The 15516-nt window shown below is 40.9% G+C and overlaps 1 protein-coding gene across 3 annotated transcripts; it reads right to left on the reverse strand.

Annotated features, from left to right (window-relative positions):
* Positions 1–100: 100 nt before the first annotated feature.
* LOC144003791 (adenylate cyclase type 2) lies at positions 101–15513 on the reverse strand. 3 transcript variants are annotated; one of them, XM_077500355.1, is made up of 28 exons: positions 15303–15513; positions 14391–14832; positions 14129–14214; positions 13104–13794; positions 11411–11608; positions 11182–11343; positions 10134–10283; positions 9896–10050; positions 8845–8956; positions 8644–8771; positions 7599–7757; positions 7362–7518; positions 7121–7288; positions 7015–7046; positions 6538–6591; positions 6412–6475; positions 6245–6342; positions 6087–6171; positions 5109–5246; positions 4632–4709; positions 3636–3814; positions 3446–3530; positions 2438–2596; positions 2171–2317; positions 1981–2082; positions 1350–1464; positions 1104–1228; positions 101–1030 (listed from the first exon to the last, which is right to left on the reverse strand). In XM_077500355.1, exons 4-28 carry the CDS (start codon positions 13782–13784, stop codon positions 896–898), a joined length of 3666 nt encoding a protein of 1221 aa, XP_077356481.1. In that variant the 5' UTR covers positions 13785–13794; positions 14129–14214; positions 14391–14832; positions 15303–15513; the 3' UTR covers positions 101–895. The 3 variants fall into 3 exon arrangements, with proteins under 3 accessions (XP_077356481.1, XP_077356480.1, XP_077356482.1); XM_077500354.1 differs by lacking the exon at positions 14391–14832; XM_077500356.1 differs by lacking the exons at positions 13104–13794; positions 14129–14214; positions 14391–14832; positions 15303–15513 and having other exon boundaries at positions 10134–10203; positions 11411–11557.
* Positions 15514–15516: the final 3 nt, after the last annotated feature.

Here is a 15516-nt window from a genome sequence, read left to right on the forward strand (position 1 = left end):
GTGGTTTACTTCACCTTGAAATTTAAAGTCTCACCCATCTATGAAATTGATTTTCGATGCACCACCCAAATGCTCTACTATGGGACAAAATCCTCCGAGGTATATTTGCATTTGTTTTTATTTCAATTCTATTAGTTCATAAATAGTATTTCCACGTTTTGTACACTATCCATCTCTAAAAACCACAAAAAAATGTACACAATCTCACAACATTAAAAAAAAATTACATCTTTTTTTGCATTGCAATTATAATTGAATAACGACTTAAACATGTCTTTGGTGTGCTGCCTACATTCTTAGTACATAACTGAAAGCCGTAGTTGAGTAAAAGTGCAATACAAGTATCTTAACAGAAATTAACTTGAAGTTGGTCACCTTGTAGAAAATTACAAAAGTACAATTTCGCCTAGTGATATAAATCTGATTTACTTCAGTGGTCCACATGTTGGCCCCTCATGAGTAAGGTTAGCCATCACGTGAGACTGAATTAAATGTTCAAGCTGTGCATAAGTTTTCAACTGAAACAAAACACATCAGGGCATTTGTTTAGTACAGTTCAGCTGTATTTAACTTTTAAGTGCAATACATTTGGCACTCGGAGAGCCAAATATTTGTTGAGGTGGTACTATTAGTGTAACAACTTTGAGAACATCAGATGTAGGTTATTTAACTGTCAACAAAAATTGTCCATTTAATTCAGCAAACCTTCATGGATCTGACGTTCGGAAAAAGAAAAGCGTTCACATGCAAATGCAGACACAGTAGCACGATCATTCAACTGATCAGGATCATATTTAATGTCTCGTCCCAAGACAAAGGCGACCCGTTGTCCGTTGTGACGGCCAGCGCAATGCGGCGGGCTCCTTTCAGAAGTCTCTCTTTCAAACTGCGGCGGTCAGAACTGTGGAGATGGCTGCTCCGTATTCACAAAGTACGTTTTCAGCTCCCCCTTGCCCTTGACGTTGATGACTCCTCGGAGTGTGATGCCGTAGCCCACGCTCTGGACCACCTGGGCCGTCTCTTCTGTCACCTGGACGTAGAGACGGAAGCGGATGCGGTCAAGCGGGGAAGGGTGCGAGCGAGTGGTGAGTTAGCAGACTGACCTGGATCCTGTCCAACACTCCTGTGCTGTCCATCCTGCTAGCCACGTTGACCGAGTTCCCCCAGATGTCGTATTGCGGCTTATCAGCACCGATGACTCCGGCAATGACCGGGCCCTGGTTTATTCCTGCAAATGGACATTGAAGAGTCAATTTGTTCCTCGTCGAAGAAAAACTCGGATGTTAAATATTACTCATGACCAATGGAGAAATTGACACGTCAATATCAACGTGGGAAAAGTGGCTTACCGATCCGCAGTTTGAAGTTGTTGAAGGAGTGCGTATTGATGAGCTCAAGATTGCTCTTTAGAGCGATAGCAAACTCCACCATCGAGCGCACGTGACTGTAGGACATGTCGCATTTCTGCAGGGGGAGCCAGAAATCATGTTTCAAAGGAGGCATGACTGCATGATTAAGTCCAGTGAGCCACCACAAAAACAAAAAAACAAAAACGTTTTGAACAACCATTTTCTTATTATTTATTTATTTTTTTTATTCATGGGTTTTAACAATATATACACACAGGTAAGTCCAAATTTAGCGTTGCTTTCCTTCAGTGCAATACCACACTGTGCCACAACATGCCAGGCAGCACTGAGCTCCGCTGGATGTCGATGCAATGTAATTATAAGAGAAGAAGCAGAGGTCGCTCAAAATAATGTTTTTATTTCTCCTGTGTATGTTAAATTCAGTTGTTTGAAGGTTTATAATTACATTACATATAACATGTATGCTCATTTCCAGTAGATCAACTGTGGCATTTCACATTATATATTAGCATAAAGCTAACAGACTTTCATGCACTATGGTATGGTTTGTTTGAACATGTTGGTGTCTACTTTAAGAAGGGGATTGAGTCAAATTTTATGATGAATATACCTTACTGTCATCCAATGATTGCGTCAGCCCTGTTGCCGCCATGTATGTACTGCCGATGGTCTTAATCTTCTCCACTGAAGAAAATTTTGGCTTGGATAGAAGCTGAACAAAAGAGCGACACGCGAGAAGTTGAGGCGGGACGTCAGACGTACGCTTGGGAAAACCTTCAGACGCTACTAGTCCTTCACACCTCGTCAAAGTCGGCAATGATCTCATTGAGAAAACGTAAACACTCCAGACCGTCCCTGTTGGCGCTGCTCTCGCTGTAGAACTCCTTAAACTGCGGCACGGAGGCAAACATGATGCACACGCAGTCGTACGACTGGCTGTACAGGTCCTGAAACCAAAACAGGCCTTCAAATTTCAGCGGAAAGTCAGTTTTATTTATATAGCGCCACAAAAATGAGCACAATGCACTTGAGAACAATGGGCACAACGACATTCTCACGATGATCACCTGATTGCGGACAGTTTTGCCCAAGAAGAAGGAGGCCACATGAAGGGGAAGAACATTTTGAAGGAGAAGCTTGTTGACGTTCTCCACCGTCTCCATCTCCTCTTGTTCCAACTTGAAACAGTGTTCCAACAGGAAGTCGACACGGCAGCCCAGCTCATCCTGACAGTGAGGGTGGAAAAAAAAAACAAGGAAGTGAACATTCTGCAACATAAATGCTGAAATATTATGTACTTCCTTGAAACTTATTTAGATCCTACCCCTTCTATGTTAGCTATGATAAATTATAGGGATGTAACGATATCCAAACAGCACAATACGATATCACGATATAAAGCTCATGATACGATTATTACGATATTGTGGGGAGGTTGGCAATATTTAAAAAAGGTCAGAATATTGTAAAAAAATAAGTTCATACTAAAAAAAAAAAAGCACAATATTGTGCTTTTGTACATAACAGCAATGCATATAAACCACCTACAATCTCTAATAACATTTAATAACGTTTAATATTGAGGCGCTGACTCGGAAATGAATGCACATATTGAGTCGAGTCACAGGCATATTATGTTCCCCTTCATCTGACAATTAGTGTTGATTTTAAACATAGAAGGGCCAAAACATCCCTAATGAAAATTAAATTGCACTAAAAAATAGCCACAAGAGGGTGCTAGAACGGCACAAATGGAAATCAACCTGACTTTTATTTTTTTTAACAGATGTGTTGCTTTTAAATATCGTGAACATGACGACGACGATATTGTGGCCGTTTTAATATCACGATATTGCCCTTATCGTTACACCCCTAATAAATTATCAATCAATAATTGCAGTCCAAAATACGTACATATTATAAAAAGTCTGCACACCCTTGTTCAAATGCCAGGTTTTTGTGATATAAAAAGAGACCTTTTCAAAAAAGAGTGCATTACTTCATGAATGGTCCTTATTGCGTTCTTTGACTGACCCGATAGAATGCAAGTTTCCGTGTATCGCGCACGCACGCACCTGTCTGGCCAGGATCAGGCAAACAATATAAAAGATGACCAGCCAAACACCAGACATGATCTGAGGGTCCTTCAGTACACCGGGCCTGGGAAAGGGGCACACAGATCGGAATGAGCCAGAGCGCGTCACTCCGAGGCAAAAGGTCACCGGAGCACCTCGGATCTCCGGTCAGACAAAGCCGCTCGCTCACTTGGTGTTGTTGTTGTACAGCAGGCCGATCAGGCAGGACGAGCGGTTGGCGTACACGTGGAGGAAGAGGGCCAAGTAGACCACCACGGCCAGCGTGAGGAGCAGAGCCTTCACCGACAAACAGATCCTGACGAAGACGATGACGCCGAGCATGGCCAGCAGGCAGCAGTACAAGTAGTACTGGATGGATGGAAAGACGTTTGAGCGTGTATCCTTTAACTCTTTTAACTGCCACACGTTATCAAAAACAACCCCCCAATGCCAGCGGATTTCGAGCATTTTAACTCATTTTTCAAAGCAAACAGAATACTGTGTTCTTTTGCTACATAAACAACATGGCTACCACATGAAAGATCGCGTTCCATTCTTTCATTATGAAAAAAAAGTATGTTTCTACCTTACTCTGTTCTTTAGTAATCACCATTTAAAAATGGGTCATTTGAGTGACATTGAGCGAAAATTGAAAAGAAAAGATACATTTTTGCCACAACAGTGACTTTGATACTAATATTTTTTTGTTTAGTGACGCTTCGTCAAATTAGGTTTAATAGGTTTAAGCTTTGATCATTAGCGTCAGCCTTGAAAACGTTCTATTTCATCAGATTGCGTCATGTTTCATTGTAATTTGCAGCTCTAGTTAGGGCCCGAGCAGCAATCGCTGCCATCTGCTGGCCATAGTTAGTGGGATTTTTTGTTTTGTTTTTTTGTTTAAATTTCACAACCCATTGACCTGGTTGCGCTGCACTTGGACGTTGCACTGACCACTGATAAATTCACAAAAAAAAAAAAATAATAATAATAAAATAAAATAAAATAAAAAATGTGATTTTACTAAACATTAAATGTTTTGGCGGTCAAAGAGTTAATAACCTACAATGCGCTGAATTTTCCATGTACTCTCAATATTGATGACGATAAAGTGCATTATCATATCGAATAAATGCTCAAATGGCTTGCCATATTCAGAGGGTCCCACACATGTTCAGTGATAACTCACAGGCACAGTGTAGAGTCGGAGACTCTCCAGCGAGCTCCTCTCGTTGATTTCGGTGCAGTTGTTTCCCGGGATGAAGACCTGAGGAGGTCAAATAAGGAGCGAAACGTGAGAACGCTGCACAAGAACAAGAACAAGGCAGTTGATGTGGCTAAAGATGTGACTGGAGAAAAGCAAAGACCTTAAATTATAGAAAAGTTAAGAGCACTTGTGTAATATAAGGTTTATTTGGTAGTTTTATGTTAAAATTATCTGAAAAAAAAACAAAAAAGTAAATGGGAATTTGGTATGTAAAAAATATATATTATTCACAAGTTAGGCTTGACATATTTCTATGAGTCTAAGATATTGCTCAGTAACTTGCTTCTAATGTACTTTCTCATGGTAATGTGCATTCACAATCATTTTTATTGTGAACTGTATTTACATTCATAAAAAGAGGTCCAACTGTATATTAGAAAATGATAGCAAAAGGCTCACAAAGTTGAGGATGGCCATCAGCAGTGTGATGAGCAAACTCAGGCAGACGATAAACAGCCGCAGCGCCGCCTTGTTTGAGACACCACGAGACAGTCCTGATATCCAGTTAATGCGGGACGGTATTTTGGAATTCCATTTCTGAAGGAAAAAAAAAAAGAATTATACTGGATGTTAAAGGGACATTCAGCGATCCCTAGCGCCATCTAGTGGTGAACTAATAATTCATTTATTAAAAAAAAAAAAAAAAGACTGTTTATGCGTATAGTATGCAAAACTAGCTTAAGTGCAATTTCTTGTGAAATTGCGTTGGAATGCTGAAAGCTGAATGCTAAGATTTGTATGCATGTGGAATGCTTATGAAGTAAATTGAGAGATAAATTATGACCACCTGATTACTGATTACTTTACCAACTGTGCCACCAAGCAGTATCAGACAGCTGCTAATGTTAAGTTATATATACGGAAGTGGGCGTGGAAAGTGTTACTTGGAAAAAGTTCAATGTCTGTCCCATTGAAAATGAATGGGGAAAAGTTGATATTAAACGTTAAACTTAGCCAATACTGTAAGTAATGTGGAATCAGACTATATATATATCCCGGGAGAAATGAATTTTTTAAGTTAGTTGAAATTTGTTTTGCGGCAAAAAAGTGTGGAGAATAAAAATCACAATAACATATGTGGGAATGCTTCAGCATTCCCACAATAAACATGTCAAGTCAAGTCAAGTCCGGCTAATTCCGGTTCGCTCGGTCGGTTGCTCGCTGGTCTTCAAAATGGCTGCCAAGTCTGTCTCGCCGAGATGCTCGTTTGCTCACGCAAAACAAGATTTGGTGGTAGGCTTGCGAAATGTGGTCTCTCTTAGCCACTTCTGTGTGCTTCTAACACTATTTTTCTACCACTAGATGGCGTTACGGATCACTGAATGTCCCTTTAAATATCCGTTCACATGTTTTGTTTGCGAGTTTGGCCAAGCGTACCCGCAAGTAGCCACAGAACGTGATGGACAAAAGAAGCACCAGCACAGGAAAGGTGGCGCTGTAGGACACGGCCAATTCAAAGTTCCTGGCAAGGGTGCAAACACATTTAAGACAGATGACAAACATAAAACAATCACAACAACATGGGTGCCACTCACTTGTCAGAAACGAGCATCTGCACGGCAAAAAGGGTGACAAAGACGAAAGCGAGGCAGCTCATGGAATGGTGTAAGCCCTCCACCTCTGACAGGCGAAACTGGAACGTACGAGATGTAAGACAAACGCGCCACCGTGCGCTCACTTCCTGTTGGACAAGTGACGCTACCTGCTTCTCCAGGCGCACGTCATTGAAAAGCAGCGTCAGACAGTCGAGCCTCTTGGCCCTCCTCCTGAGGAACAAACACAAACAGATCAGAGAGGCAACGAGAGATTTGAAAAACAACAAACTTACCCTGCAGTATCCAGCGTGTCCAGCGACCCCCTCACACAGTTATCTACAAACAAGCTGAGACAAAAAGCACAATTTCCATCTCACTGCAAAAATTGAAATCTTAAGCAAGATATTTTCCTAAATTTTACCTAAATTTGCTTATTTTAAGATACTTATTACTTAATTATCTTATTTGATCAAGCAGTCTTGGAATTGCGTATTAACAGCCAGTTTCCACATTTTAAGATAACTAACGAACATCAAAGGCCCAGAACGGGGTTTCATAAGTTGAAATTTCTTATTTTAATATTTTGCATAATATGGTAAAAAGATAAATGGGAAAAATACAAGTATGAATATCAGTGGTTTGTTTCGTTACATTTACTAACTCATTGGCTCCCAAAAACATATAAATACGTTTTAAAAAAAAAATGTTTTAAGTGTCCCAAAGACGTATTTATACGTTTTTGGGAGCAAATGAGCTTTAATGGAGCATACCATGATGGGTTGTTCTGACAAGCTGGTCTTTCCTGAAGCAGACAGACATTTTACAGTCAGGACACGATAATGTGCGTTCACAAATTGCAATGCGCGGTCAACATACAGCAGATGACTGTTGCTGGTTCACTGTGACCGCGTTGATATTCTTGGAGAGCTTGGCGTGATGATTACTGAGTTCGGCGAAGGGCCGGATGTCCTGCCACGACTTAAGGTACTGAGACATGCGAATGGACGCCCGCTGCCGGTTCTCAACCGTAGCAAGAAGGTTGGCCTGGAATTGAAGGACGCACGCCGTCACGTCACATGCTTGCGTCTCGGCTGCAGTACGCCGCACGAACGCCCACCGTTGCTGGTCTTTGCAGGCTGCCGGAGTTGTTGGGGTCCAACACCAAGTAGGTTTGTCTTCCTTGGAGAAGAGGATCCCGACTCCCCCCGTCGCCATCCTCCACTTGGTACGCTCCGTTCAAGTGTTTCAGAGTCTCATCCGTGATGTGAACTCGCCTTGTATAAAATAAATAACATTTGTTGACTTTCGTGGCAGAAATGCCGAGACGAAACCGTCTTCATTTGAATGCACTCACCCGGGAAGACCTCCAGACTCCATGTGATTGGCTAGCGTAACGTCATGTGACCACACATCGTACTGCCATTTTTGCAGGCCGATCACACCTGAGAGCACGTTACCCGTGTGAACGCCAACGCGCATGCTGATCTCCACTCCTGTGGCCTCTCGCAGTTTACTAAAAGTCAAGAAGAGGAATGCAGTTGTAACTTCACTTGACCAAGATTTTACTTGTACAAGTGATTACACGTTATGCAGCCAAAACCAAATCAAAAATCAACAAAATTGTCACCAATTACATTTGAAAAAATATTAAATATGTTTTCCAACAGCCTAAGATGTTTTGCCAAGAAACATTATTAGAACTAGGGGTGTCAAAATTAGTGTGTTAATTTTGAGTTAATTTAAAGTTCCTTTAACTACACTATTTTTTTGTAAATGCGCGATTAATGACCGCCCCTTACTTGGAAAACCTGTACTGGAGGAATTCCAGTATCAACATAGCAGACTTTTTTCGTTTTTGTGTACATTTTATTGTACATTTAGAACAGATATAAAATTTGTGATTTATGAGTGTCCTCCATATGATTCAGTCAAACAACAAACAATGTTTGTTGTATAGCGTTTTAGAATTCTTCAAGGTTTGTATGCCGCATTTAATCACCACATATGCAAACTCCCGCGTCGTAAATTATGAGTGAGACACTCAGATTATGAGAGGACACTCTTAAAAGAAGAGAAAAGAAGAGAAGAGAAAAAAAGAAAAAAAGAATAATAATTGTGATTCATCGTGAGTTAACTATTGAAGCCATGTGATTAATTACGATTAAAAAATTTAAACGCCTGAGACCCCTAATTAGAACAAAAAAATAATACACTAAAAAATGTGAATCAAACCAATGTAAACAAATGACTAGCTTATGAAGTCTATTTAAGCCAAATAATTAAAATTGAAAGCGTAACAGCTCGTAACTTGAGAAACTCTGTGCCACTTGTGCAACAAGATCATATGTGGTGTCAAGAGGAAGTTATGCAGTAATGACATCACATGCAAATGAGCTGACCTGATAGCGGTGCACATGTCCAAGCCCATCTGAACACAGTTCTTGGCGTGTGTCGGGATCGGGTCGGGCAGGCCTGACACGCAGTAGTAGCAGTCGCCCAAGATTTTGATACGAAGACATCCGTTTTTCTGTCGTGACGGCAAATATGAAACACACGCACACAAACACGCGTACACACTCCTGGACTGGACGTGTTGGTACCTTGGCGATGTCGTCAAACCTGCCAAAGAGCTTGTTGAGCACAGCAACGAGCTCCTCTGGTGAGCAGCTGCTGGCCAGCTTTGTGAAGCCCACAATGTCCGCGTAGAGAATGCTAGACACACACATACACACGTTGAGTATCTTATGTTCTGGGGTTGGATCCCAAACACGCAGACACAAATAAGATTTTAACTCTTTATTCGCATAACATCAAGAGGCGTAGAACAAACTTGGCTCGACGAGAAACAACGAGAATGTATCAAGAATCACGAGACGCGAAGCTAACATGGGCCGTGGCGTTGCACAGAGGAACAGAGGTAATAATCAGACAAAAACACACACTTCTCAGACAGGCTTATATAGACAGCTAATCAATCTGATTGGTTGTGGCTGGACATGTGGGTAACAGGACTGACATGGAATTACCTGATTGGCTGTTGACTAGATAAAGAGATTAAAGATTCCTGACATCACATAGCTTCTGACATCACATAGCGTCTTATCAGTTGAAACTAGATGCTGCTTACATCTGTTCAAAACAGACACTTGACCACACGGTCATGACCCAAACATAACCCTTGCACGGCCCAAACATAACCCTTGCATGACCCTAGTCGTGACAGTAAACATAACCCTTGCATGACCCTAATCATGACAGTAAACACAACCCTTGCATGACCCTAGTCATGACAGTAAACACAGCCCTTGCATGACGCTAGTCATGACAGTAAACACAACCCTTGCATGACCCTAGTCATGACAGTAAATATAACCCTTGCATGACCCTAGTCATGACAGTAAACATAACCCTTGCATGACCCTAGTCATGACAGTAAACACAACCCTTGCATGACCCTAGTCATGACAGTAAACATAACTCTTGCATGACCCTAGTCATGACAGTAAACACACAACCCTTGCATGACCCTAGTCATGACGGTAAACACAACCCTTGCATGACCCTAGTCATGACAGTAAACATAACCCTTGTCATGACAGAGCATGACACACACGTTGAGCATGACCCCATCCTGATGGTTCCCCTCCTCACCTGACGTCTTTGTGCTGCCTTATGTAGAGGTTGTGAAAGTTGTGGAAGTTGTTTTTATTTTGCTTATCGCCCTTGGGCTTGGTCAGCCTGTTTATCACCTCCGTTTTGAGCTCGATGGCGATGTAACACGGCAACACCGACAGTAGCAGACGCTCCTGGAACAAACGGGCGACGAGTCGGTTTCAGCAGCGCGATAAAGCATCCTGATTGGATGGAGGGAAATTGGATGTGATCAAACCTGCTGGTATTTCCTTATTTCCTTCTGGGAGCGGATGGCGCTGAACTCCTCTCTCTTCTGATTGGATATCCTGAGATCGTGTTCAGTGGTCCACAGGTGGAAGACCCCGATGCAGTTGACACACAAGAACAGCATGCCGTTTGCCACCAACTGTCGCCAAATTACGCATTGGACACCATTACAGCATGAGTGCAAAGCGTGTCAAGTTTAGGGTTGAAATATTTTAGAGAAGTTCCATAGTTGGAGGGAATCATGAGAATTAACAGGAATAAACCAGGAATTTACTCAATTGTAAATTGACTCTTAATAGTGAACTTGGCCCAAGGTTATTTTGGTTAACTAAAACTAATGAAATAACTCAAACTAAAAAAAACCTTTTTATTACAGAAATAAAATAAAAACAAAAATACTTTTTAAAAAACAAAAATTAATTGAAACTACATTTTACTTTTACAAAACTAAAAAATACAAAAACATAAAGACAAGCAAAATTCTTTGGAACATAATTATGCAAGTTCCTTTTGGATGAAACAAAATGTTTTAAATTAGTTACTTTATTATTTTTAATTTAGTTAATTATTTTTTTTATTTATTTTAAATTTTAATTTTAAATTAATTACTTAAATTTACATTTTTAAATTAATTGTAATTAATTGTAATTCATTTTATTTATTTAATTAATTTAATTTATTTTATTTTGCAAATGTATAAATTTAAACAACTCAAAAATTATTATTATTAATATTATTATTATTATATTTTTTTTTACAATTATGCTGATTTTATAATTGTGGAGTGTAATACTTGAAATTGTAATGGAATTTCGAGTAATTGCGCAGCCCTAATTAAAACTAACTAAATGTAAAAAAACAAAACTCCAAACTAATTAAAAACTAATTCCAAAACTTTAATAACCCTATCACTGATTTTCATTCTTTGCTGGAACAGCCCAGCGGGATTTTCTGTGTTTCAAAAATTTCCCATTTGAAATTCCCATGGATTTTTTTCCCCCCTCGTTTCTTCACAACTCTAATCAAGATGGACACACCTGCACAGCCAAGTCTGGCGTTCCTGGTCTTGTGACCGGGACATAAACACTAATGATGACGATGTGCGTAACGCTGGTCCAAATCCCAACCATGAGAGCCCATGCCAGTGAGAGAGGCAGCACTGTGTACACACTCAGGGACAGGAAGAGGAAGAAGGCGACCTGTGGAGGAGGAGGAGGAAGCGAGCGTTGAGTTTCTTTTCAGGCGGGTCACGTAATACCTCCCCACCTGTTCCCATGTTGTGACGGGTCCTCCGGTGAAGATAAAAACAATGGCGGTGGCGTACAGCGTCCCCCAGACGAAGAGAGCCAGGGCGCCCGCGCAGCGCCTCACGGTGGCCAACCATGGCAGGCACACCAACAAGCCGGCGCTCAGGATCAGAACCACGCACACCACCGACAGAGCTCCCACGTGGACGTCGATGTTCTGTGCGCAAAAGTGCAACAGTTCAGCGCAATCGTTTCTTTTGTGACTTTGTGTCAACATCACAAGAGTACATTTGAAGAAATCCTTTTGACATTTTGCTGTTTAAATAGTCCAAAGTTGAATTGTCTTTGTTTTCTGTAAAGCAGCTCTGCGTTTGCTAATGGGGAAGTCAATCCCCAAATTTTATTTACAATATGCTGTATGTGCCTCCATTAGTCTAAACGCGACATTCTGATTTGAGGAAGTTAAGCAAAAAAAATCCATCTCACGGAGCGGCCATTTTGCCACTTGCTGTCAACTGAAAATGACATCACAGTTGCTCAGGGCTAAGGTAACAACCAATCATAGCTTAAACCCCAAAAACATGGTGAGCTGTGATTGGTCTCTAATGCTGCATTCGAGGATGGTCAGAAGTCGGTTATATGCAAGTTGGTTTTTCCCAGTTCCGACCTGGAAGCGTTCGAGGCGAAAGTAAACTACCAAAATATTTTATAACAAACAAAGCACGGGAAATACATATAAAAATATTACACAATATATATCCTACAAATGTCAATTGTCAATTTAGATGATAGATGTATATTTTATAAAACTGCTCAAGAAAATGTAATTCATCTTTTTTTATGATTGTCCTTTTAGTTTCGGGTTTTGGAATGATATAGAGAAATGTATTTTTCAAAAAATTGGTCACACCATAAAGACTGAAGGGAAAAATATTATTACTTGGTTTACATTCTAAGATACAGATATTTGTAATATTGGTCTTTTTATTTTATTAGGGAAATTTCACATTCATAAATAAAAAGAAATTCAAATTTAATCCATGCTTTAAAGTATTTTTGGTTGATATAAATCATTACATAGAGTCTCTTAAATTTGTAAATAATAAGAAAGGTCAAAAGATGTTGAAAATATTATCTAGTTTGTTTAATTAAAGTGTGTCGTTTTTTTTCTTTTCTTTTTTTATTTTAGGGTTAAAAAATTAGTAATTTCATTTTTGATGCAAAATTGAACTCGATTGTCTGAATGACTATATGTTTTTCCTTTATTTATTGTTGTATTGAAAAGATTTGTTACAGAATTGTTCATTTTGTATTCTGTTAATTAAAACAAACAAACAAAAAAGGACTCCCGTGATATGGATAAAAATAATATCAAAAATGTTAATCAGAATACTGCGTATAGACTAGTGGGGGGCGCATACAACATGGTAAAGAACATTTTGGGTTAACTTCCATTTTAAAGCCAGCCTTTTTTTTTTTTTAATTACAATAGCAACTATGCTAATTCACATTAGCTCAGCGTTATCGGCTAGCATTTGGCTAGTGGATGTTGGTTATTATGTTTCAGTTTTACAGTAAACTTCTCACTAAGTTTAAATGTGTTTAAAGCGTCTGTGTATAAAATTTTATACACAAAAAAAAACCTTTTACATGATTCCTCTGCCTCGCAGATTTTCACCTATCAGGTTTACCGTACGGACACTTTTTCTCACCCTTCCCATGGTAGGAATGAGGACGATGATGGCCACGCAGAAAGCCAACGACAGCACCAGTCCAGACAACATGGCCGGCGTCTCCTCCACACACTGCAGGCAGCCCCTGTGCACGGACCTGCAGCAGCAGCTGACGCCTTCCGCGGCGCTGCGCGGGGACCGCGTACTTCCACGTCCTTCTTCATGATCCGTACTGCTCCCAGTACTCGCAGGGTCATTCGATGAGCTGCCGTCCTCCGTTTTCTTGCTAGATTTGGAAGAGTGTCTGCTTTTTGCCCTTTTTTTTGACTTCTTGCTTTTCACAGTTTGTACAGGTGAGACAGAGTTGGTCTTTTCTAAGGAGGTTCCACTTAGCTCACTTAAGTCACCACCAAAAGAGGTGCTGGCGTAGCCGGGGCTGGAGAGAGCGCTGCTGTAGTCCGAGTCGATGCCCAAGTCCAAGTTTTGAGAGGACGCTCCGACCTCGGCGTCGGCGCTCACAGCTGTCGCGCTCGACAAAGAATCCACCAGCAGAGGCTCGTGCAGGTGGACGGACGCTTGACTGAGTCCCGATCGGCTGCCCGGCAGCCCGTCAACATCAGCAGTGTCTGCGATGTCGCCAAGTTCAAGCTCATCTATTCCAGTTTGGGCCACACCGTCAACAGGCGATGCTGCTGCAGCTTCTTGGCCCGGCCACATCATCTTTTGGACCCTTTAATTTTATGATATAAAAAAATAACAGCTAGGTGAGAAAGCACAAAGTCAAACAAGAGTAATCTGGACTAAAGTGACCTTGAAACGGAGCAGAAAAATGAGCAAACAATCACAATTGTGAGACACATCTTAGCGAGATTGGTGGAAAACAAGGAAGTAGAATGAATTTCTCCTTCTCCTGCCATTGGCTATATTAATAGTTAATTTTAGCAAACATGTGGACAGTGGGCAGCAAAATGCTAACAAAGTTCATGTTTTGGACACCCGTGAATGTTTTTGTTTTTAATCCATCCCATTGTGTAAGTGTGCGTGCGTGTGCGAGAGACACTGACCAGTGTTAATGACAAAGTTTCCCTTATTGTACTGTTCGTCCCCTTCAGTGAGCACTCAACCATCGATGGACGACGTCAAAGTCTTCCTGCCACAAAAGAGGGTCAACAACAGTGTGATAATGACACACTCAAACCTTATAATGACGTCCTTTGCTCGCTCCTCTATTGTGCTAAACTCGTTTTTCTGGCTATTTCCTCAAGCAGCGCACACGGTTCAGGTGTGTACTGGAATGGCATGACAGCGACGCACCCAGCATAGCACCTTAACAATTTTACGGGCACCACCTCGTCTGATAATCAGGCGTCGACATCTCCCTTCACTCGAGTTCCGCTCATCTGACGGCCATCACAAAACACGATTGTTCGATCATGACCTCAAATACAAATGCCACAAAATAGGAAAGTTATGTCATTCTTATTGTGTCATACTGTTTTTGATGTGCGAGATGTGTCAGAAAAGTTCCAGGACTGGTGTCATAAAATCTATTTCTCAAGCCTCTGACGTTTTGTGACAGTTCTCACAATGCCCCGAGCATCTGACAATTACTCACCGTGCTCAAGCGACCCTCCCTCACTCACCTGACCTGGCCCAGAGAGTTTTTTTTTTTTTCTCTTTCACAAGCTCATGACAGACATCAAGGGGACCCAATTTGAAGAGGTGGACAACATCAAGATGGTCCGTGATGGAGGAACCTGGGAAGAATCTTTCCAGGAGTGTTTATGGGCTGGAAAAATATGTTCAGACTCCAAGGAAAGCTTGTAGTTAAGATTGGAAATATGTCTCTTATGACACCAGTCCTGAATCATCTTTAAATGTGTCACATTTAAAATGACTATCACACCTGCCATGCAAAGAGATAAGTGATATAATTTGAGGGATTAAATCGAATGTAATTATTGTCATTTGTCATTGACGTCAAGCAGGTTTAGACTACAAATGGAAAATACACTTGATTTAATTTAACATCTTCAGCCATGTTGGAAATGAAACTATGGGATGACATCACCAATTAAAGAGGGAACAGGTGCAGACAATAACAACAGTGCAGTATTTTTCAACATGGTATGACCGAAATTGACTTACTTGCACTTAACATTTTACAAAGACAATCACGACTTTAGCACCGAAGCATTGTTGACTAGTTTGAATGTGAACACAGTGCGGTTAGCTTACCTCGTGACACACGTTCAATCTAATCATATTCCACTTCCAATTGCCTGCCTTGTGGCATAGGAACGAGAAAACGAAGACTTTCACATATTATTAGTTGGTCCAAAAAATAAACTTGACTACGCTTTCCGTTCTCACACCGTGAGAACAACCGAGATCGACCCGGCAGGAGTGAGCGAGGATTCCAGTACGAGTGTACACAGCAGAGGTGGGAGGG

This window comes from Festucalex cinctus, chromosome 16 (assembly GCF_051991245.1).
Source record: "Festucalex cinctus isolate MCC-2025b chromosome 16, RoL_Fcin_1.0, whole genome shotgun sequence".
Classification (NCBI taxonomy): Eukaryota; Metazoa; Chordata; class Actinopteri; order Syngnathiformes; family Syngnathidae; genus Festucalex; species Festucalex cinctus.